At 47.1% G+C, this 24,503-nt stretch overlaps 1 protein-coding gene and 1 long non-coding RNA gene across 3 annotated transcripts in view; one reads left to right on the forward strand and one right to left on the reverse strand.

Moving 5' to 3' along the window:
- The window catches only part of LOC109436342 (uncharacterized), a 36,650-nt gene that overhangs the window by 8,782 nt on the left and 3,365 nt on the right, over positions 1–24,503 (reverse strand). For both annotated transcript variants that reach the window (XR_002136100.2, XR_012493104.1), the window contains 2 exons: positions 14,030–14,329; positions 10,933–11,106 (listed from right to left, as the gene is read on the reverse strand). This is a non-coding gene — a long non-coding RNA (uncharacterized LOC109436342). The remainder of the gene's footprint in view (positions 1–10,932; positions 11,107–14,029; positions 14,330–24,503) is intronic.
- Positions 1–24,503, forward strand: part of NLRC3 (NLR family CARD domain containing 3) — a 30,762-nt gene that overhangs the window by 1,455 nt on the left and 4,804 nt on the right. Inside the window, exons 2-14 of the mRNA XM_019714863.2 lie at positions 9,765–9,857; positions 10,993–11,194; positions 11,322–13,071; positions 14,052–14,138; positions 16,894–16,977; positions 17,441–17,524; positions 18,971–19,054; positions 20,370–20,453; positions 21,046–21,129; positions 21,811–21,894; positions 22,275–22,358; positions 22,973–23,056; positions 23,539–23,622. Of these exons, the coding sequence (XP_019570422.2) occupies positions 9,831–9,857; positions 10,993–11,194; positions 11,322–13,071; positions 14,052–14,138; positions 16,894–16,977; positions 17,441–17,524; positions 18,971–19,054; positions 20,370–20,453; positions 21,046–21,129; positions 21,811–21,894; positions 22,275–22,358; positions 22,973–23,056; positions 23,539–23,622 (2,822 nt within the window). The 5' untranslated portion in view covers positions 9,765–9,830. The remainder of the gene's footprint in view (positions 1–9,764; positions 9,858–10,992; positions 11,195–11,321; positions 13,072–14,051; positions 14,139–16,893; positions 16,978–17,440; positions 17,525–18,970; positions 19,055–20,369; positions 20,454–21,045; positions 21,130–21,810; positions 21,895–22,274; positions 22,359–22,972; positions 23,057–23,538; positions 23,623–24,503) is intronic.

Consider the following 24,503-nt stretch of genomic DNA (forward strand, 5'->3'; position numbering starts at 1 on the left):
AGAGAGCAAGGTCCTTAGCTGCGCCCTGCTCCAAGGATGACGCTCCAGGGCACGCATGGGAGGGGGGGAAGCCCTGCTCAAGGGATGCGGGAGTGGTTCCCCAATTGTCCATCTGGCCTTGCCCACTCCAGCTGAGCCCTCCTGCAGACTGCAGACCTTTGGCCCACCGGCTCTCAGTCTTCCCCTCTTCAAGCTGGGCTCACAGGGCCTCCTGTTGCTTTCACTAGAGGCTGTCTGCACGCGGCAGGGTCTGACTGTCTCTGCTGGCATGTGTGGCCACCAGACTACTCACCCCACTCAGAGGCCTGTGGTAGGTTCCATCCTGTAGAGGTGGCATCTGGGGTTGAATGCAGGGCCTGTTCACAGGTGGCCAGGGAGCCACCCCATTGGGGATACCCCCTCATCATCCTCTGATGCTGTCCTGGAGGTCATGGGAGTGGGCTACTTCCTGGCCCACCTGCTGGGGTTTCCTCCTCTGTCCTTACTGAGACAAGGTGCCTAAAGGTGAAGGCCCAGTTGGGGAGAGGGGGTCTTATCTGAGTGGGCCCTGAGTAGAGGTGCCAGATAAAATGCAGGGCATCCTGTTAAATTTGAATTTCAGATAAACAATGAGGTTTTTCAAAAAGCATGTCTCAAGTATTACATGGGCTATACTTATACTAAAAGAATTATTTGTCATTTATCTGAAATTCAAATATCAATGGGTGTCCGGTATCTTACTTTGCTAAATCTGGCAACCCTCAGCCTGAGGTCAGCAGGGCAAGGAAGATGGGTGTCTGATGAGGAGGGAGTGTTGCCCCCCCAACACTGAGAGGCTAATGGGACCACAGAGGCGCGGGGTGGGGTGGGGGAGCGCTCACCTTTCCCACCTTCTCAGGCACACACAGGCCCTGCCTTCTCCTCCCCCCTCACTCCTGCCTGTATTGTCCCTCCTTTGTCACCTTCCCAGCATCTCTCTGGTCCAGTGATTCTCAACTCTGGCTGCTCATTAGAATCACCTGGATAGCTTTAAAATCTATCCATGTTGAGGTCCTACCCCAGACCAATGAAATCTCTCGGTGGTTGGGCTATGAGCAATGGCTTTTAAAAAACAGGGCTCCACAAAATGCCCATGTAACCCAGCAATTCCATTTCTGGGTATATATACCCAAAAGATCTGAAAGCAGGAATTTGAACAGATATTTGTTCACCCATGTTCCTAGAACCATTATTCACAAGAGCCAAAAGGTGGAAACAACCCAAGTGTCCACAGACAGATGAATGAATAAACAAAATGTGGTCTAGCCATACAATTGAATATTAGTTAGCCTTAAAAAATAATGAAATTCTGATACAGGTTACAACATAGATGAACCTGGAAAACACACTCAGTGAAAGGGGCCAGATGCAAAAGGACAAATACTTTATGATTCCACTTCTGTGAGGTCCCCAGAGTAGTCAAATTCATACAGAAAATATAATGGAGAGTGCCAGGGGCCAGGAAGGGGGTATCGGGGGTTAGTGTATAATGAGCAAAGGGAACCATTTGTGAGGGTAAAACCTTCTGGAGGTAGATGGTGGTGATGATTGCACAACACTGTAAATGTACTTAATGCCACTGAATTGCACACTGAAAAAAAGGTTAAAATGGTAAATTTTATGTTATGCAACTTTTATTACAATAAAAAATTAAATTAAAAAAATAGTTCTCCAGACAACGTACTGCCAGAACTGAGAAGCACTGAGCCTGGCCCTTCTGTAACATGGTCCCCTCATACTTCTGGCCATCACCTCACCCCCAGCAGCGTCACAGTTGTCACCTGGCCATTCAATAACAGGAGGCTGTGTCCACCCCCGGGCCATCCCTGACAGCACCCAACCCAAGAGCAGGACTGAGGCCCTAGTGGTACTAAGAGGCCACGGTAGCATTGCTTCATCTTGGTTTATGTATGTTTGAAATTTTAAATAGCTCCTAGCATAACTTTTAAAAAATTGAGTTATAGGGGTGGCCCGTTAGCTCAGTTGGTTAGAGTGCAGTGCTCTTAACTACAAGGTTGCCGGTTCGATCCCATGGGCCACTGTGAGCTGCACCCTCCACAACTAGATTGAAACAGCTACTTGATTTAGAGCTGATGGGTCCTGGAAAAACGTATTTAAATAAACAGAAGTTTTTTTAAAAATTGAGTTATAACGTACAGATAAAGTGAGGTCAATGAATTTTTATGTGTGTATACACCTGTGTGTATACCATCCAGATCAATGTATAAAAGTTTTCAGCACCCTAGAATTCTCCCTCATGTCCCCGTCCCCAAGGTGGTCAGAACCGACCCCAAGGGTAACCCCTATTTTGACTTCTATCATTTCAGATTGGTTAGGCCTGACTTTAAATTCCCCATAAATGCGATCACAGAGTGTGTTCTCTTTGGTGTCAGACTTCTTTCATTCAATATGTTTATAGAGTCAGCCATATTGTTGAGTAAGCGTATCTCAGTAGTTTACCCTTTTTATTCTTATATAGGATTTGATTGTATAAACATACCAAAAAAATCCCATTCTATTGTTGAGGGACATTGGTTGTTTCTACTCTTTTAGACATTATGAGTAAAGCTGCTATGAACAGTCTGGTTCTGTGTTTTGGTAAACATAAATACTAATTTTTTTGGGTATATACAACAGAGGAGAATTGCTGGGTCACAGAAATATGCATATTTAGCCTTATTACTACCATTTTTTTTTTTTTTTTTTTTTTTAAAGATTTTATTGGGGAAGGGGAACAGGACTTTACTGGGGAACAGTGTGTACTTCCAGGACTTTTTTTCCAAGTCAAGTTGTTGTCCCCTCAATCCTAGTTATGGAGGGCGCAGCTCAGCTCCAGTCCAGTTGCCATTGCTAGTTGCAGGGGGCACAGCCCACCATCCCTTGAGGGAGTCGAACCGGCAACCTGGGAGCTCAGTGGCAGCTCAGCTCAAGGTGCCGTGTTCAATCTTAGTTGCAGGGGGTGCTGCCCACCATGCCTTGCGGGACTCGGGGAATTGAACTGGCAACCTTGTGGTTGAGAGCCCACTGGCCCATGTGGGAATCGAACCGGCAGCCTTGTTGTTAGGAACATAGAGCTCCAACCGCCTGAGCCACCGGGCCGGCCCCACTACCATTTTTCTAAAGTGATTTTAATTTGCATTTCTCTGATGACTAATGATATTCTCTTGTGACATGTCTTTAATTTTTTGACCCATTTTTTAATTGGGCTGCTTCTTACTGTTTGTTTGGGGTTTTTTTTTAAATGTGTTTGGGACGTCTTCTTCTAGTCAGTGATTTGCTTTTTCACCCATTTAATACTGTCTTATAATGCCAGACATTCCTAATTTTAATGAATCCCAATATATTGTTCTTTCCTTTCATGGTGGGTGCTTTCTGTTCCATTTAATCTTTACCTAGCCCAACTTTATAAAGATGTTCTCCTGTAATTTTTCTAAAGGTGTGACTGTGTTAGCATTCACATTTAGATCTATGATCCAGCTTGAATTAACTTTTGTGTATGGTGTGAGGTAGGGGTCAAGGTTCATTTTCCCATATGAATATCTCACTAGCCAGCACAATTTAATGCAAAGACTATCCTTTCCCCGCACTGAATCGCAGTGGAGCTCTTGTTGTAAATCATATATGTATGGCCTGTTTCTGGACTCTTTAGTCTACTGTATTGGTCTATCCATCTTCCCTTGTGCCAATACCTACAGCTCTATGTGACCCAGCAATTCCACTTCTGGGTATAGACCCAAAAGAAATAAATGCAGAGTCTTGAACAGATATGTGTACATCTGTGTTCATAGCATCATTTACAAAAGCTAAAACATAAAAGTGACCCAACTTTTCTCAAACTTTTCCAAAAAATTGAAGAGGAAGGAACACTTCTCATTCTCTGAGGCCAGCATTACCCTGATAACAAAGCCAAACAAAGACACTACAAGAAAATAAAGCTACAGACCAATGTCCCTCATGAACATTGATACAAAAATCCTCAGCAACTCAAAAGCCACTTCTGTTTGAAACCAAGTCCATGCTATTAGACATGCCAACATGATGCTCCATTTTAAAGGAACTAGATCTCTTTGCCATGAAAGCAGACATTCATTAAATCAAGTTGCCATAAATAAACTTGAATTAAAAAAAAAATCCTCAACAAAAACCAATTAAATTTATTCCTGGAATGCAAGGATAGTTCAACAGGAAAACTGATCAATGTAATACATCACGTCAACAGAATAAAGGGGAAAAAACCCACAATCATCTGAATTGATGCAGATAAAGCATTTGACAAAATTGAACACCATTTCATGATAAAAACATACAACAAACTAGGAATATAAGGAATCTACATATTAAAAGCCACATATGAAAACTCACAGCAAATATATTCAATGGTGAAAAATTAAAAGTGTTTCTTCTATGACCAGGAACAGGGTAAGGATGCCTGCTTTTACGACTTCTATTCAACATAATACTGGAAATTCTAGGCAGAGAATTGGACTACAAAAATAAATAAAAGGCATCATATTGGAAAGGACAATCATTACATGATCTTACATGTAGAAAGCCCAGAACAATTGTTAGAACTAATAAGTGAATTCAGCAAAATAGCAGGATACAGTCAACACACAAAAATCAGTTGCATTTCTATACATGAACAATGAACAATATGAAAAGAAAATTACAAAAACAATTCCATTCACAATAGCATAAAATTAATAAAATAAAATTATTAGGAATTAACTTAACCAAGGAGGTAAAACACTTGTGCAAAGAAAACTATAAAACACAGCTGAAAGAAATTAAAGAAGACATAAATGGAAACACATCCTATGTTCATAGACTAGAAGACTTAATATTAACAATATTAATATTGTTAAAATGTCAATACTACCCAAAGCTATATACACATTTAATGCAATCCCTATCAAAACTCAATGACTTTTATTTTGGCAAAAATAGAAAAACCTATCCTAAAATTCATATAGAATCTCAAGACACTTCAAATAGCCCACACAATCTTGAAAAGAGGAACAAAACTGGAGGACTCACACTTATTAATTTCAAAACTTACTACAAAAGTAAAGTAATCAAAACAGTGTGGTATCATCATAAAGACAAATAGACCAATTGAATAGAAAAGACAGCCTGGAAAGAAACCCTCATATAAACAGTCAAATGATTTTTGACAAAGATGCCATGACCATTCAATGCAGAAAGGATAGTCTTTTCAACAAATGGTACATGAAAATTGGATATCCACATGCAAAAGAACGAATTTGGACCCTTACCTAACACCATATATGAAAATTAACTCAAAATGGACAAAAGACCTAAATGTAAAACCTAAAACAATAAAACTCTTAGAAGAAAACAAAGGACAAAGTTTCACAACATTGGATTTGGCAATGATTTCTTGGATATGACACCAAAGCACAGGTAACAAAAGAAAAAATAGATAAATTGGACTTCATAAAAATTAAACAATTTCATGCATCAAGGACATTATGCACAGACTAAAAAGGCAACCCACAGGATGGAAAAAAAAACTTGCAAATCTTGTATCTGATAAGGGATTAATACCCAGAAAATATAAAGAACTCCTAAAACTCAACAACAAACAAAAACAACAACAAAAAACAAACAACCTGATTCAAAAATGGGCAAATTTCAACAGATATTTCTCCAAAGAAGATATGTGAATGACCAATAAGCATATGAAAAGATGCTCAACATCACTAATCATTAGGGAAATGCAAATCAAGACTACAATGAGATACTGTCTCATGCCCATTATTTTCTCAAAAAGAGAAAATAACTACTGGTGAGAAGAAAATGGAACCTTTGTGCACTGTTGGTGGGAATGTAAAATGGTAAAGCTGCTGTGGAAAACAATGTGGAAGTTCCTTAAAAAATTAAAAATGGAATAACTATATGACTTAGCAATTCCACTTCTGGGTATATACCCAAAACATTAAACGCAGAGTCTTGAAGAGGTATGTGTACACCCATGTTCATAACATCACTATTTACAAAAGCTAAAACATAAAAGTGACCCAAGTAGCCATTGAAAGGTGACTGGATAAGCAACATGTGGCATATAGGTATATTATTCAGCCATAAAAGTGAATGAAATTCTGACAGGTTATAACAGGGATGAACCTGAAAACATGCTTCGTGAAGGAGGCCAGACACAAATGGACAAATACTGTATGATCCGATTTATATGAGTCAAAATCATAAAGACATACAGTAGAATGGTGGTTGCCAGGGGTTGGGGGAGGGGAGAATGGGGAGTTATTGTTTAATGTGTAGTTTGAGTTTTAAAAGATGAAAAGAGCTATGGGGATGACGGTGGTGATGATTACACAACAATGTGAATATATTTAATACTACTAAATTGTATACTAAAAATGGTTACGATGGTAATTATATTTTACCATAATTTTTAAAAAGTGAAAACAATTGTAGGTCCCATATTATCCTATATATATGAAATTTTAGAAAAGGCAAAAGAAATCTATAGTGAAAAAAGGCAGACCAATGGTTTAGGGCAATAGGGGTGAGTGGGAGAGACTACAAAGGGACATGAGGGAACATTTTTATGGCAAATGAAATGTCTAATGTCTGGCTTGTTGTAATTGTTACATAGGTATAACATTGGTCAGAACTAACCTAACGGTATATTTGAAATGGGTGCACTTTATTGTATATAAATTACACCTCAAAAAAGCAATGAAAACTTTTATGACATTAAGATACAAAAATGCACGATGGACATTTTTCCAGTTTGACCTTATTATTTTTATGGCCACATAGGTTTTCACTGTATAACTGGGCCATAATAATTTTATCAACCCTCTTTGAATAGAAATTTAGTTTTTCCTCCTTCAATTTTTTGTTCTTATAAACAATGTTTTAGGATCATCCTTGTAGACATGTCTTTATACATTTGTCCAATTACTTCTTTAAGATAAATTCCAAGAAGTGGAACTTCTGAGTCAAAAGATATTTGATGGCAATAGCCAATGACAAATTATGATCCAAAATTGTACTAATTTTCACTCCCACCAACTATAAGATTCCTACTACTCCCACATTCTCACTAATGTAGCCTGTTATGCCATTATAATCTTTGCCAAGTAGACAAATGAAAAACGATAGTTCATTGCTGTTTTTAAATCATTAGTGAGATTGAGCATATTTTCAGTATCTTGGTTATTTATACTTCTATGAATTATCTGTGCCCTTTTTTCTATTTTTGTTTCCATAATTATCTGTCCATAATTCTACCTGGTATTTACTTATTTCTTATTGATTTGTAAAAGTTCTCTATATATTAAGGATATTAATGCTCTTTCATGAATGTTGCTAATGTTGACTCCTGACTTGAGGTTTCCTTTCCATTTCATTTATGGTATTTATTATGCTTAGAAATATTAAATTAAGACAAATCTGTTTATCTTCCCCTTTATGACGCCTGGATTTTATATCTTGCTTTAAAAAGCCTCCATTGCACAATGAATATCTTAAAATATTCTCTTATATTTTCTTAGTGTGCTTTCCTGGTTTTGCATTTATAATTTTAACTCTTTAATCCAAACAAATTAAATTTTGTGTTCAATGTGAAGTAAAGCCCAAAAAACTTTTTTCATAGGCTAGACAATTGCCCCAACACCATTTCCACTGATTTGAAATGTTATTCTTGTCACATTACCAAACTTCTCTATATTTAAATAATATAAATATGTACTTGTTCCTAGATTCTATATTATGTTCTATTGACTTATATGTCTGTTCTTGTGCTAGCCCACCCTGTTTTATATAGATTACTATAAATGGAAGATTGCATCCAAGAATGCAAGGTTGGTTTGATATTAGAAAATCTATCAGTGTAGCTCACAGATTAAAGGAGAGATCTGATATACATCGATCATGTCACTCCCACCAGTGGCTTCCCACCACAAATCTAAACTCCTTACGACAGTGACCAGGTCTCAACCCCACTCTGAACTTGGCTCCCTTTGTGAACCTACTTGCTCATTCACTCTGCCCCAGAAACTCTGGCCTTTTTCTGTTACTCTAACACATAGGGCATTTGCACTTTCTGTTCCCCTAGCTCCCTGCATGATTAACTCTTTCTCACCTTTCAGATCTCCGCTTATATGCAGTTTTCTCACAGAGGCCTTCCCTGGCCACTGTGACTAACATATCTTTTGCTCTCTAGACCGTCAATCCTCTCCATCACTCAAACTGTTTGTTTCATTCACTAATCACCATCAGAATTGCCTTGCTTATTTATTTTCTACTTTATTGTCATTTTTGTCATCACCACACTTACAAGGAACTTTGTCTAATTTGTTCACCTTCACAGCCCCAGGGCCTGGAACATACAATAGGCACTCAGTAAATATCTTCTGGTTGTATAAATGAATGGAAATAAATCATGTGATATCAGTATTGCTAAAAAGTCATTTGCTAATTTAACAGACATGCCTAATTTTTTTTTAAATGTGTAAACATACTATAAGATGCAGTAGATTATACAGCATAGCGTTGGTGTCAGTGAAGCTTTGGTTTCTATCTCAACTCAACTGCTTCCCTGTTGTGGATCCTTGGGCAAGTTATTTAACCTTCAATATCCTCGCCTATAAAATGGGAGAGACAATGGTAATAAGAGTTGTTACAGGAAGTAAATGAAATAAGTACAGTGCTTAACGGAATGTCTGGAACACAGTAAGCCTTCAATAAGTATTATATAATGTTATTTGAATGGTAATAGGAAATGAGGAATTGGAGGAATCTTTTCCAAGAGGAGAAGAGAACTAATAAGAAATCTGTCACAAATATTAGGCCTAATGTTTGAGCTGGATGGAACCACTCCTGGTAGAGTCGGGAGTAAGACATGGATGCCTGCTACAAGTGCTGTCACTTAACAGCACTTGGGGGAAGCAGTGGGTCTGGCCAACGCAGAAAAATTGCTCAAAATACGAGTTGTAATTTTAGAAAAGAGATGAAATTGTTTGTATTGTTTGTATTCAAAAGCATAGAGAGAATGAACTGAAAAATGATGAGAACTAATGGTAATACTTAATAGGTTGATGGGACACGACATCATAAAATACACAAAAACTGTCATCTTTGATACCAACAAAATTCATACAACACAAACTATTTAAAAATGCCTAGACACAAATAAGAAATCATCAAAATTTAGATGAGGAAGCACATAGATTTACTAAAGGATTTAAAGGAAGACCTTAATAATACCCACATTAACATGACTTCAATCAAAACCCCATCTGTTTTTCCCCCATTAGTTTTGACATTTAGAAGAAAAAGAGAGTGAGAACACCCAGAAGGATTCTGAAAAAGTACGAGTGGCCTTGCCCTGGCCTATTTCTAATGTTCCCAGATTAGTTCATCTACCCCAAATTCATTGCACTCAACTTTCCAATACCACTATGAACTGAATGGCTGGAAAACGCTATTTTACTTATTGCTAAGCTACTTTGAGCATTTTTCTAGGTGAAACGGTTCATCTTGAGTTAAAATGCTCAGTAACCCCAATGCAGATCCACAGTCAGGGAGTGTGTTGGGTCCTTGCGGACGTAGCCAGTGAACCCCTTTTAAGTGAATAGCATCGAGACCCAGAGAACACCGGGCTGGACGGCATTGTCGGATTTGGTTCAATGAGCTGCTGCACCCGAAGCAGTAGACGTGACTTCTGCTCAGCCCTAAGTCTTGTTTTTCTCTTCTAGACCCCTGGCCGAGGGATGGCCGGCCCCTGCTCCCTGAGTTCCTAAGGCCCTACTGGAGGGGCTGGCATGGGCCAGACATCCTGCCTGCTGCAGGTGAGAAGAGGGGTGAGTTGGGAGTGTGCTTGGGGGTCCTCAAGTGGCCACCTTAGCTGAGGAAGGGAGACCCAGGAAGGCAGCTGGCCTTGCCAATGGGATCCACTCAGGTCCCCAGAGAGGAAAGGAATGTGAGCAGGTGGGACTCAGATACAGCTTTGCTCTTCACTAAGAGGCAAAGAGAACAGTGCTGCCCGTGGGTCAGAAGCCCTAGGAAAACAGGGTAAGAAATGTAGCTGTACAACAGCTCTGAGAAGCAACTTTCCCCTCCTTTTCAACTCCTCCATTCTCGTTTCTGTTTTAATTACTAGACTTTAGTTGTTAGAGCAGAAAAATTGAAGGAAAATTTGAGAAACATCGAGTAGAGATTTACATATGCGCCCTCTTCCTCCATACATGCACCACCCCCACTATGCACCCCCCCACACACACAGTGGCACATTTGCTACAATTGATGAACCTACATTGACACGTCATTATCACCCAGAGTACACAGTTTACATTAGGGTTCGCTCTGATGTTGCACATTCGTATTTGGGTAAATGTATGACATGAACCCACCATTGTAGTGTCACACAGAGTAGCTTCACGGCCCTAAAAATCCTCTGTGCGTCACTGATTCATCCTTCTCCCCTCACCCCAAACCCCTGGCAACCACGGATCATTTTCCTGTCTTCATAGTTTTGCCTTTTCCAGAGAGAGAGAATTGGAATCAAACAGTATGTAACCTTTCCAGATTGGCTTCTCTCATTCCTCCTGTCTTATGAATGGACCTGCTCATAACTGCGTCACCCTTTCCAGGTTACAAATGAGGACACTACAGCTCAGAGAGCTCAGGCAGCCTGCCCAGTGTCACACAGCCAGTAAGTGGCAGAGCTCCGGTTCGAGCCTGGGCTCCAGTTCTTCTCCCTATATCTGAGCAATGCCCCTGGCATCAGGGACTACTCTCACCATCCAGGAAAAATAGCCTTTCCAACCTCTTTCCTGGAGGCCTGACTGTGGGCCACCAGCTGAGGGAACACGAAGGGTGGGTCCCCAAAGGGTGAGTCCCCACCAATCCCTGGAGGCTCCTTACCTGTCTCAGGCCCCTGGGCAGGGAAACAGCAGGCAGGAGGTACAGGCCCTGTCTTCACAGCTCCTGGTGGCGATCCTGGACTCCATGAGGAAGGAGGAGGTGCGGATGGGTGGGGAGGCTGGCCAGGGCCATGGTGCTGGCTCCCCAGCCGAGCAAGTGAAAGCCCTCATGGACCTGCTGGCCGGGAAGGGAAGTCAGGGCTCCCAGGCCCCACAGACCTCCGACAGGACACCAGACACCCCGCTGGGGCCTCATGGCAATGGTAGGCAGATGGAGGGCTATTCCCGGGCCCTCTCTCCCCTCCCCTCCCTTTGACCCCCAACCCTATCGTCCCGCCCCTTCCCTTCCCCCACCCTCCCCAGTCCTCCCCTCTGTCCTCTGTCCTATAGACTCGAGGATACAGAGGCACCGAGATGCCCTGCTGAGCAAAGTGGGAGGCGGCCTGGAGGCAGGCGGCCCCTCATCCAGGCTGACCAACCTCCTGCTGGTAGAAGGCCTGACGGACCTACAGCTGAGGGAACACGACTTCACCCAAGTGGAAGCCACACGTGGGAGCTGGCACTCCACCAGGACCATTGCCCTGGACAGGCTCTTCCTGCCTCTGTCTCGGGTATCCATCCCGCCTCGAATCTCCATCACCATTGGGGTGGCCGGTGTGGGCAAGACCACCCTGGTGAGGGACTTCATCCGCCTCTGGGCCCGGGGGCAGGTCGGCAAGGACTTCTCACTGGTGCTGCCTTTGACCTTCCGGGACCTCAACACCCACGAGAAGCTGTCTGCAGACAGACTCATCCGCTCTGTCTTTCCACACGCTGGGGAGTCCGGCGTGGAAGCAGCAGCCCTGGCCAAAGTCCTCCTTATCCTGGACGGCCTGGATGAGTGTAAGACGCCTCTGGACTTCTCCAACACCATGGCCTGCACCGACCCCAAGAAGGAGATCCAGGTGGACCACCTGATTACCAACATTATCCGGGGCAACCTCTTCCCAGAACTTTCTGTCTGGGTCACCTCCCGCCCCAGCACCGCTGGCCAGATCCCAGGGGGCCTGGTGGACCGGATGACTGAGATCCGGGGCTTTAACGAGGAGGAGACCAAAGAGTGTTTGGAGCAGATGTACCCTGAGGACCAGGTCCTTTTGGGCTGGGTCCTGAGTCAGGTACAAGCCAACAGGGCCCTGTACCTGATGTGCACCGTCCCAGCCTTCTGCCAGCTTGCGGGGTCGGTGCTGGGCCACTTGTGCCGCCACAGGCGGGGGCCCCAGGACGCAGGGCTGTGGCCTCCAAGGACCCTGTGTGAGCTCTACTCCTGGCACTTCAGGATGGCCCTCGGTGGCGAGGGCCAGGAGAAGGGCAAGGCGAGCCCTCGCATTGAGCAGCTGGCCCATGGCGGCCGCAAGATGGTGGGGACGCTGGGCCGCCTGGCGTTCCATGGGCTGGTCAAGAAGAAGTATGTGTTCTATGAGCCAGACCTCAAGGCGTTCGGTGTGGACCTTGCTGTGCTGCAGAGTGCTCTGTGCAGCTGCTTCCTCCAGCGGGAGGAGACCCTGGTTTCCTCGGCGGCCTACTGCTTCACCCACCTGTCCCTGCAGGAGTTCGTGGCGGCCCTGTACTACTACAGCGCGTCCAAGAGGGCCATCTTCGACCTCTTCACCGAGGGCGGCATGTCCTGGCCCCGGCTGGGCTTCCTCACACATTTCAGGAGCGCAGCCCAGCGGGCCATGCAGGCCGAGGACGGGCGGCTGGATGTGTTCCTGCGCTTCCTCTCGGGCCTCTTGTCTCCACGGGTCAATGCCCTGCTGGCTGGCTCCCTGCTGGCCCCGGGCGAGCAGCAGGGCTCCCGGGCCCAGGTGGCCGAGCTCCTGCAGTGCTGCCTGCGCCCCGACGTGGCGGTCAGCGCCCGGGCTGTCAACATCTTGCACTGCCTGCACGAGCTGCAGCACACGGAGCTGGCCCGCAGTGTGGAGGACGCCATGGAGAGTGGGGGCCTGGCTGGGCTGACTGGCCCCCAGCACCGCGCTGCACTGGCCTACTTCCTGCAGGTGTCGGACGCCTGCGCCCAGGAGGCCAACCTGTCCCTGTGCCTCAGCCAGGGCGTCCTCCAGAGCCTGCTGCCCCAGCTGCTGTACTGCCGGAGCCTCAGGTGGGTGCCAGAGTGGGGTGTGCAGGGTACACGGGCAGAGGACCTGGAAGGTGCCTACCCTCCACAATGCCCCTCTGCCTCAGTGTCCTGGGGCCGCTGTGAAAAAGGACCCCAACTTGGGTGGCTTAAAACAACAGAAACTTATTCTCACACAGTCTGGCACCCAGAGTCCAAGATCAAGGTGTGGGCAGGGCCATGCTCCCTGACACCAGGGTAGGATCCTTCCTGCCTCTCTAGCTTGTGATGTTGCCAGCAATCCTTGGCTTATCGACGCATCACTCCAATCTCTGCTCCCATCATTACTCCAATCTGCCTCCGTGGCCACATGGCCATCTTCTCTGTGTCTGTCTTCCCATAGCGCTCTCCTTGCTTATAAGGACACCAGTCATATCGGTGATAGTCTCACCCCACTTCGGTATGAGCTCATCTTAACTAATCACATCTGCCACGACCCTATTTGCAAATCAGGTCCCATTCCGGAGGCACTGGGGGGTTAGAATGCCAGCATATCTTTTGGGGGGGACACAGTTCAACCGATAACACCCTGTGAACTATCCCAGTGCTGACAGAAGCCACACCCACTCCCTCCACCCTCAGCTCATCTTCTGTCCACTGCTCTAGACTCTAGCAGGGGCTAAGGGGAAGGCTGTAGGACCTGAGAGCAGCTTCCATGTCCTCAGAAGGAGGAGAGTTAGCAACTGGTGTCCCACACATGCACACAGTGTGTGGTGTTACCGGGCAGGTACCCCTCTGGGTAAGAACCCCAGGACTTATGCCACTGAGCCTCCCAGTTCACCTGTGCAGGAAAACTCTGAGCATGGAGGGTGTGTTGGCTCAGCTGCACAGTGAGACCTGCACTGGGACGGAGACGAGGGAAAGGGAGAGGATCCCCATCTGGGCCCCCTCTGCTGCCCTGACGCCAGGTCTCATCCCTCCCGTGGGCAGTGGTACCACTCACTATTGCTGTTTCTCCCGCCCAGGCTGGATGCCAACCAGTTCCAGGACCCCATGATGGAGCTGTTGGGCAGCGTGCTGAGCGGGAAGGACTGTCGTATTCAGAGGATCAGGTAGCGTTGACCCAGGAGACCTCACCCAGGGTGCCTGTCTCTTGCAGTCTGGGGGCTCCTTTCCCATCCTCCTCTCTGCTCAACTGGCCAGTGGTGCTTTCAAGGAGTGGTATCTTTGAAGCATTTGTCTCAGGATGGGGACTGCTTATTTCTGCCCATTCCAGAAAGTTCCAGAGGCTCTGGTACCTCATCTGTAAGAAGAGAAAAAAGATATGGTAGGGGTCAGAGGCTATGGTAGACATGGAAGCACTTCTCCAAATACTATATGTACTGACATGGGACTAGGACCAATTTTCTCTCAGCTCCTCTCAAAGTTTGCCCTCGAGCAGATTCTGGGCACAGGATTGCATCTTTAAATAAAATTTAAATTTTCTTAATTAAAAAAATGTAAACATTGCACCTTTAATGTAATCAGGTGAGAAGTTTATATGCTGACTGCAGAACAGCTCTAGGTGCTTAGGAAATCTCTCCCGTAATAATTTCCAACTCTGAGTAATGCCCTGGTTTGTAGTTGAAATGACGCCATGAACTGAGGGTGGCATTCAGAGAACTGGGGAGGTGAGTTTGGAGAACAGGACCCAGAGAGTAATTTGTCATCCTCTCACAGGCTCTGAGTTCTGAAATAATCTTTATTTGAGGAGACAAAAATATAGAATGAGTCAGGAGTAAAGCAGTCACTGAGGACATTGGTTAGAGTGGTAGTCTCCATGTGACCTTGTGCAGAAACCTCTGTGCCTAAGGAAGGTAAAAATGAGGTTAAAATAGTACCTACCTGTGAGTTCAGGGGTCACCATGACCCCCCTCAGGTTTAATGATTCACTGGAACTCACAGGACTCAAAAAAGCAGTCATATCCACAGTTACAGTTCATTACATTGAAAGGATACAGATTCAAATCTGCAAAGGGAAAAGGTGCATGGGGCAGAGTCCAGCTGTCCCCTCCCGGTGGCACCAGCTTCCAGCTGTCCCCTCCCAGTGGAGTCGTACAGACAGCGCTTCCTTCTTCCAGTGATGACATGTGACAACACACACGAAGCATTTCAACCAGGGAAGCTCACTCTAGCCTTGGTGTCCAGAGTTTTTTTGGGGGTCGGCCACGAAGACAGGCCTGACCTCCTGCATATTGACCTTATTCTCTAGCCCCCCCAGAGGTTAAGCTGACACTGCATGGCCCAAGGTCCCCAACATAAATCACACTGTGAGGTAAACTATTCAGCAAAACCCAAGGCCTCCAGGTAAGCAGAGACATTCTTATCCGGCAAGACATTCCAACAGCTTGAAGGTCATTTCTCAGGAGCTGGGGGACGAGGTTTGTCCTTTACTGCACACTGCCTCCTAGAATACTTTTGAAGCCCAATGAGTTAATTCAAGGAAAATACTTAGGACAGGACACAGGCACAAAGGAAGCACTGTATAACGGTGGTTATTATTAGCAGACTCCCTTTGCCTTGTTAGCCAGAGATATAAATGCAATCCATTTGAAAGAAACATGATATAACAACTTCTCATTATTAATAGTTTGCCTTCATGGGAGCCTTCAGCAAAGTTGTCAACTTCCAGTGTTTGACTCAAAGGAGTCTAGATCGTGCTCAGGGATTTTTCTGAACAAAGCCAAACATTTCCTCTATGGCCACATGCTCTTCTTTACCTCTCTGGTCCTCAGTGCCACATGCCTGTTTGAAATGCCCAAGGGATCCTTCACAAAACATACATGGCTTATGAAATACTAATAAAATGTAAAAATCCTGGAGGTGATGGGGGTCGACAGAGGCTCTCTACAAGGTCTACATAGAAGGTGGTCTGGATGAATGGTCTTCAAACTTAAAGCAGCAGAATCCTTTTTAAAGTGGCATATCAGGCGGAATCCCAGTAAGTCAGAGAGACAAAAGGGGAAGCTACTGGGATTGAAAGAAGCCCAGAGCCCAAGCACTTGGCTCCCTCTCAGACTCCTGATGGCTCCTGAAGCTTTTCTGTGGAACCCTAGGTGCCCTTGAAACACAGCTTGAAAAGCACTGAGGAACCTAATTGTATCCCGTGGGGCTGCCTCACAGTTTTAAATGTCTAAGAAACATTGAACCTCATCAGCTACAATTTCCGAAATTGGGCACATGAAGCAACGTTAGGTTGATCCACCAGTATATTCCTGGAATAGCCCTTTCAAGACAGATACTGATGTACTTTTTTACTTTACAGTTAGTTCTGTAACGACGCTACCATTTTCCTTTCTTGCATTAGAGAGAGGGCTGGAACCAGAAGTGTGCTGGAACTATGAGTTCATGAGAGCTGATTGTTAAATTTTCAGGAATTTTTGAAAACTGAATGCTTCAAATTGTCCATGGTAGGAGTATTTATACCATGAAAATTGGCCAATGCTACAAGTTAGGGTTTTTATATTTTGGTTTTTCCTGAGAGCCAGCTTTCTAGCTCACCACTGGCTGGGGTCCACGTGGTAGACTTCTGTAACTACCCATCCTCTTTGCTGTGTTGTGTACAGGCTGTTTTGCTGGATTCTGGCTAAACTTTTCCTTGGGACCCTTTGCCAGTTTGAAGATCTGTCTGTCCATTCTGGCCCTACCTTGCCCGGCTCAGAAGCTCTCCTGGGCCTGGCAATCTGTTCCAGGACTCACCTGATCTCCACCTGTGTGCAGGCCCTGATGCTGGTGAAGCTGAGGGGTTTGGATCATGAGCCTGGAGTTGAGGAAGAGGTGATGAGATTTATACTTGCAATAACCACTCGTTTCCCTCTCCTTGGGCAGCTTGGCTGAGAACCAGATCAGTAACAAAGGGGCCAAAGCTCTGGCCAGATCCCTCCTTGTCAACAGAAGTCTGACTGCTCTAGAGTAAGTACAACACCAACGGCCAATCTTTCACCATTGGGATAGGGAGCGCTGTGAGATATCTTGTGACGTTCCCTAGACCACACTCTCTCCTGGGTGGGTTGGAAGGTCAGCTGAGCAAGCAAAGTCATGGTTCCTGCTCAGCTATTCGGACTCACCCAGGAAGCACCAGAATTTCGGCCCTGAACATGGTGTTATCATTCTCCTCTCCACACTTGGCTCAAGCCTACTAGGCCATCAGATCCTGCTTTCTTCTCCCAGTCACATGAGGCCACCTTTGGAAATTCCTTCCTTGTTTGCCTACATAAGGGTCTCTGCCCCCGTTTCACCAAACATGAAATCCTAAGCCCTGATACATTCTTTTCAAGGAGCATAGATTTAAGAGTCAGTGTCACTTCTGTTCCTCATTCCTTCCTTGGAAATTGGATGAAAGAGAATGGTTCTGTCTCTCGCTTCCTTCCGTCAGCCTCCGCAGTAACTTCATTGGACCCCAAGGAGCCAAGGCGCTAGCAGATGCTCTGAAGATCAACCGTACTCTGGCCTCTCTGAGGTACATGTCACCTGCTACCCCCTGGAAAGGGAACAGAAAACCTCCTCAGGTACCACCCATGGAGTGGGAGGTGATTCAAAATGGCGACCATGAGATCCCAGCTCTCACTCAGTGGTCACCACAGGATCTTGTATCCTAAGCAAATTTCCAAGTTCCAGGTCGTCTCTGGTCATTGTGCTCGTATTCATGACCTGAGCAGGGAGTAGAGAAGAAGGGGTGCGGAGGTACGTAAAGGTGGAAGGGCAAAATAATCGATGAGGAAAACTTCTTGTCTTCCATTGAGTGATTGAATGAGAAATACCCAAGGCCATGTTGTCAAAATGTTCACCTGAGGTGTTTTCCAAGACATTGAAAGCCCATCCTCCAGAAGATTCCTGTGGTTTTGTGCAGTTTGCCGTGCTCCTTTGCGGGGCCAGCGGTTGTATCCATTCTTCATTGAATGTGTACCTTCATTTTGTTGTCTTGTTTTGTTTTTTCATTTATTTTTATTGAGGTGAAAGTCACATACAATTCACCATTTCAAAGTGTGCAGTTCAATGGCATAGAGTACACTCACAACTGTGCCACTATCACATCTAGTTCCAAAATATTTTCATCATCCTAAAAGGAGACCCTGTACTCACTAGCAGTCACTTCCCATTCTCCCCTCCCTTCAGCAACCACCAAATCTGCTTTCTGTCTCTACGGATTTGCTTATTCTGGATATTTCACATGAATTATGAAATAATTCCTTTTGTGTCCGTCTTTCACTTAACATCGTGTTTTCAAGGTTCATCCACATTGTGGCCTGTATTAGTACTTCATTCGATTTTATGATTGAATAACATTCCATTGTGTGGCTAGACCATACTTGTTTATCCATTCATCAGTTAATGGACATTTGGGTTGTTTCCACCTGTTGGCAATGCTGCTATACACATTCGTGTACAGTATTTGAGTACCTGTTTTAAATTATTTTGGGTAGATACCTAGGAGTGGAATTTGCTTAAATTAGTGGAATTAAACATAGTCATTCTATGTTTAACCTTTTGTGGAATCACCAGACTATTTTCTGCTGCAGCTGCACCATTTTACATCCCCACCAGCCGTGGATGAGGGTTCCAATTTCTCCACATCCTCGCTAACTCTTGAGTGCTGTGGCTTTTAGCTGTAATTAGGACAACCTAGCTATCATTATCCAGATACTATGGGGACCTTGTCCCCAATCAGCAGGCAAGTGCCTAGAGACCTCAAGGGAAACCTAAGGCCAGAGCAGCAGAGGGAAGGGCCAACTGTTCCCCAGTTCCTGTGTGGTGGGCAGTGAGGGCAAGTAGTGTCCAAGCCCCTTCTCACTGAGGTCAGGTGCTGTCCCCCTTGGGCACTGGTGACACTGTGGTCAGGGTTCAGGCCACCACTGAGTGTCTTTTTATGCCCCTTTAGCAATACACCTCTTCCTTGCCTCCACAGCCTCCAGAGCAACAGAATCAGGGATGATGGTGCCAGATCCATGGCTGAGGCCTTGGCTGCCAACCGGACCCTCTCTGTGCTGCAGTGAGTGGACACGATGGCCAGCAGAGAGCCTCCCCTGTCCTCTCCCTCTCCAAGGGCCTCTCTGCCTGTTTTCTGAAAGTAGGGATGGACGAGCCATAGTCCTGAGGCTTTCTGACCCATCTGGATGGCCCCTGGAAAACTAGATGTCCATTGCTTTTCCAGAGAACAGGTGTTGGGCAAATACTGAAAAATAAAGCCTCCTGCTAATCCAGAAAATCCTCTCCACAAATGTGGGAACGACAAAACAGTTCTATTACTTTAATAAACATTCAACTAGACTGCAACGTGCATCATAGGCAACCACCAATGAGATGGCAAAGACAGAAAGAAATCACACCCTTTTCCATAGCCAAACGGACACAACCCAAGATAAAAAACAACTTGTCCTCAAGAAAGAGGACTGGACAGCACCATTTGTTATCCAGTTTGTCCTAAATTAGCCTGGTAGTTGGGGTAGCCCTCTGTGTTTGTTAATTGCCTTTAGCCAAAGGAAAGTTAAAACCTTTTATCTTTATGACAAGCAGGCACTTACAACTTGGAGCTTGTGCTGTCTTCTTTGACGTGTACATTTCAAAGAGATGGCTCCAGGCGCTTACAAAACACATTCCTGGGCTCTAAGCCTAGGCAAGAGTCTTTTATTTAGCTTTTAAAAAGATTTGCATACTTCTCAAAGGGACAGGGAAAGGATTTACAATCCCAACAAGGAAATACTCTAAGAAAAGGGAGGGGGAGGAGGTCTCTTTCCTTTCTGGAACCAGGGGAAATTCCCTTTTGTTTAGAGTGTATTTAGCCTCCTGAAAAAGAGAGCCTGCCCTGCCTGTCCTCCTAGGATGAGCACAGGGGTTCTCCCGCAACACCCCATCCTCCAGGTTTAGTATAAGAAGTAGCAGCTTTTAAAGAGGAACCTTAGTGGAGGGTCTGCCCTAGGAAGACTGAAGGGTTGGGAGGCAGGCCGCCGGTTGGTCTACATGGAGGTAGGCTGTTGAGTATTGACAGGGTTAGATGGGTAAGGGGCCAGTGGGACTTGTACGTGGAAGTCCCCACTCAGGAGATTTCTGGATATTATGTGTCTGCTAGTCATTGCTTTCCAGCTTCTGACAATGGAGGGCCTGGCTGCCCTTGCCTCTCACTCTCCACATAAAGTCAGTCTCTTGGCATCATGTGGCAGCCATCTGCAAACCTTTCCTGGGGACCCTCCTCCCAGGCTGTGATGTGGAGATGGTACTCAGCTCGGACCTCTCACCTTGAATCAGTGTCCTTGGCCTGGGAGTGGCTGTGACCAGCTTTGCTGAAAGACTCTGCTCCTCTCTCACAGCCTGCAGAAGAACACCATTGGGCCAGTGGGAACCCAGCAGATGGTAGAAGCTCTGAAGCAGAACAGGAGTCTGAAGGAGCTCATGTGAGAAACACAGAAGGGCCAACTTGGTATTCTCAGTGTCTAACACAATGTCCAGCCCATCATAACATTTGTGAACATAGGAAGGGAAAGAGAGGGAGGGAAGCAGGGAGCGAGGGGAGGAAGGAGGGAGAGACTGGTGGATGAGTGAACGGATGGGTGGATGGATGAACGTGTGAGTACAGAATAGCTGGCTTTGGACTCCAAAGCACTGGCTCAGGAAGGTGAAGCCCCAGGTCCCAGGATTAATTAAGTGAGTCACAACTGCCTCAGGTTCACAGCCTGCCTTCCCAGCTGTCAGAAGAAAACAGCATTTCCTGGCCACCTCCACATAAAGTGTCACAAATACCTCTCACTAAAAGGTTGGCCCGCCCCCTGCCCCCTGCCTCCTGCCAGGGAGCCAAGGACTTTGCTACCTTGATCTCTTACAAGGAGCAGGTGGTCACTTGCAGAGGCCACTGGCCAACCAGCCTCAAGCAGAACTGTGCACTGGGCACCCTTAAGACAACAGGCAGCCCTCCCCTGGACCCTGATCTCCAGGCCCCACCCTGCCTGGCTGCTCCAGGTCAGCTCACCCATGTCCCATCTCTTACAGGTTCTCCAGTAACAGCATTGGCGATGGAGGTGCCAAGGCCCTGGCCGAGGCCCTGAAGGTGAACCAGGGCCTGGAGAGCCTGGAGTGAGTCTGCCTGACCACCCTCCAGGAGTGGCAGTGGGCAGAGGATGACTCCGCCCCCCACCCCACCTGGGTTCCCCATCCAGTAGGCGGGCGGGTCCTGGAGGAGGGCTGTCATTCAGGGCCACTTCCCTGCCAGAACGAAACCAACCCCCAACCCTGGGTACACTGTGATCTCAGTGTCTCTCGCTCTATGCCCACCCCACTTGTCCCATCCCACCAGCTCCATTTTCCTGGACAGTAGGGGTTGGTGTTGGTTCTAGAGTTTGCAGAGTGACAAATGCTGAGTGCCCTTTAGAAGCTGGTACAGTTAGCTAAAGGGGGGGTCAGCTGCAGCGGCCTGAAGGTGGAATCAGGGAGCTCGACACTGGGGAGACCCAACCGTGCCACTTTCTCTGGGCTGCAGACACAGCACACCCCCCTCAAAGGCCATTTGGAGCCATCTAAACTAAGGCAGAGTCTAAACTTTGGGGCTGGTGTTGCTAGATCCACCTGCCTTGACCTAGCAGGGGCTAGAATGTGGAGGATGGGAGAGGAAAGAGACATGATGAGAAGTGCAATGGGGAGTGGCTCCTGCCTCTTGGATCCCCCACTCCCTGTTTAACTCAGTGCTTCAACTGGACTAGTGGCACCCTCCGGATTCTGAGACAGCCACACCAAGGACACCCTCTCCTCTGTCCACAGCCTACAGAGCAATTCCATCAGTGACACAGGAGTGGCAGCGCTGATGGGGGCCCTCTGTGCCAACCAAACCCTCCTCAGCCTCAAGTGAGTCCCAGCCTCCCTCTCTACCCCGGTGTCCCTTTAGCCAGGGAATCTAAAGGGACTGTGGGACTTGGAAGGAAAGGCTGGCGCTGGGAAGCCCACAGCTACCCCTGTGGGCTGGTTGTGGGGAAGGCCTGTGGTTGAGCAGCTCGGTTATAGAGCTGACATCCTGCACGCTTCCTACTCTCGGGAGGGCAGGGGCAGCTGTGGCCCTCGGTTCTGCAGCTCCTTTTGGCACCCAAGCATGCCTGCCTGCCCCTCACAGCTCTGGAAGGCCAGGGCCCACCTGAGAGTTCTCTGGTCCTGAAAGCCTGAACACCTAGGCTTGTGTCCCCGAGGCCTCTTTCGTCTGGTCAGCAGCTCAAGGTCTTCTCTTTCCTCAGCCTGCGAGAAAACTCCATCAGCTCAGAGGGGGCCCAGCATCTGGCTCAAGCTCTCTGTACCAACAGCACCCTGAAGAACCTGGAGTACGTGAGTGGGGGGCAGGCCATGCTCCCTAAGGCTCCTTTATGCCCAGGGCCTCGCCCACCCAGCGCACAGAGGCCCACCCACCCAGGGCCAGACCCTTGGAACCCTTGCCAGTGTACAAGGCTAGAGAAGGACCTGGCTGGGAGGGGGTGGCCAGGAGACCTGGCCCCTGGTGGCAACCCTGACACAACTTCCCCACTCTCATGTCATAAATTACACAAGGATGAATCTAGCAACGACTCTGCCTGACCCCCTCCCTCCATCCCGTGGCAAAGGCTGAGCATGTGGAAGGGGCCATGTTGTGAGGGGCAGCACAGTACAGGGGTCAGGAGTGAGTCCCTGGGCACCTCTGCCACCTCCTGGTGGGTGGCCTATCCTGGAACCTCACTGAGCTGAGGCCAGGCCCACCCCCACGCGGTTGGCAGGATTTGTTACAATCGTCCAGGGCACACGCCTGGCACGTGCAAGTGCTCCATAAGCATGAGCTAGGCCATCCTAGCAGATCGGATGCAGTCCTTGGGTGGAAGGGGAGCAGTCTAGATTCCCCAGGGAGCAAGGACAAGGGACCTCACTGCCGGCTCCTGCTCACTTGCCCCTGTTCCCCTCTTCCCAGCCTGACAGCCAACCTCCTCCACAACCAGGGCGCCCAGGCCATCGCAGTGGCAATGAGAGAAAACCACACCCTCACATCCCTTCAGTGAGTCCTCGGGGCCCCACCCACCCCATCCCCGCTGCAGAGCTGCAGGGATACACCCAAACCACCAACGCAGGAGACCGAGTCCAGCTTTAGGCGCCCCACGTTCTCTGGGGCATCTAGCAGGCTGCAGGCACTGCAGGCCACTGGCCATGCCCCCTACTCTGCTCCCTGAGGATGACCCACGGAGAGGCCAATGGGTGCCCATGGCTGTGCCTCCGTGTCACAGGCTTCATTCAGGGGCCATCTGGAGTCTTTACTGAGCCTGTCCCTGCACCCACCTCTAACCAGAGGGTGAATGCTGACCCCTTGGGACTAAGCCTGAGGAGGGTTGCAGTTTGGCCCGTCAGTGGCCAGAACCCTTCCTGCAGGGACTTGATCCCCTAGTGTCAGACTCTCCTGAGAGAAGCCCCCTCTTTCTGGAGCGCGAAGACCTCCTGGGCTCTGCCCTGGATGACATGGTCATGTGGTCTGTGTCTGCCCAGCCTGCAGTGGAACTTCATCCAAGCCGGTGCTGCCAAGGCCCTGGGACAAGCACTACAATTCAACAGGAGTCTGACCAGCCTCGAGTAAGTGGGGCCTCCACAGGGCCCACGGGGAGGGCGGGGTACAGGGGAATCTGAACGCTTGGTGCCCCCCAGGTGCAGGGCTCATGCCCTCAGCACACGGTCTCCTGTCCCTAAGGCCACAGGCATGTTTCCATCCTCATCTGTTTTTAAAAAAGAACAGCTTTATTGAGATATAATCTACTCATTTAATGTGTATAGTTTACTGGTTTCTAGTAGTCAGTTGTGCAACCATCACCACAGTCAATTTTAGAACATTTCCATCACCCTAAAAGGAAACCCGTATCCATCACAGTCACTCCTCATTCTCCCCTGCCCCTGGCAACCAGTAATTTACTGTCTCCATGGATTTACCTCTTCTTGACATTTCAGATAAATGAAATCACACAATGTGTAGTCCTTTGTGACTGAGGTCTCTCGTTTAGTATGTTTTCAAGGTTCATTCACACTGTTGTATGTGTCAGTACTTCATTCCTTTTATGACTGAGTAACACCCCACTGTATGGCTAGAACAGTCTGTTTATCCATTCATCTTTTGATGAACACTTGGATTGTTTCCACTTTTTGGTTATTATGAATAATGCTGCTATAAACATTAACGTACAAGTCTCCGTGTGGACGTAAGCTTTCAGTTGTCTCATGTACCTGGGAATGGAATTGCTGGGTCAAATGGTAACTGTGTTTAACCTTCTGAGTCTCATCTGCTTTTGATGCTGACTACTTCTCCCTGTTTCCAGGATGTCCCATCACTGGCTAGTTCTTCTGTTTGACTCTGAAATACTGGTGTTCCTCAGGGTTTCGTCCTAGGCCACCTTCCCTTGAATGACATCTCTTTTCTGGAAGCACTCCTCCTCTCCCAGGCTCCAACTGCCTTCAAAGTCCCA

This window comes from Rhinolophus sinicus, linkage group LG18 (assembly GCF_036562045.2).
Source record: "Rhinolophus sinicus isolate RSC01 linkage group LG18, ASM3656204v1, whole genome shotgun sequence".
NCBI classification, from domain to species: domain Eukaryota; kingdom Metazoa; phylum Chordata; class Mammalia; order Chiroptera; family Rhinolophidae; genus Rhinolophus; species Rhinolophus sinicus.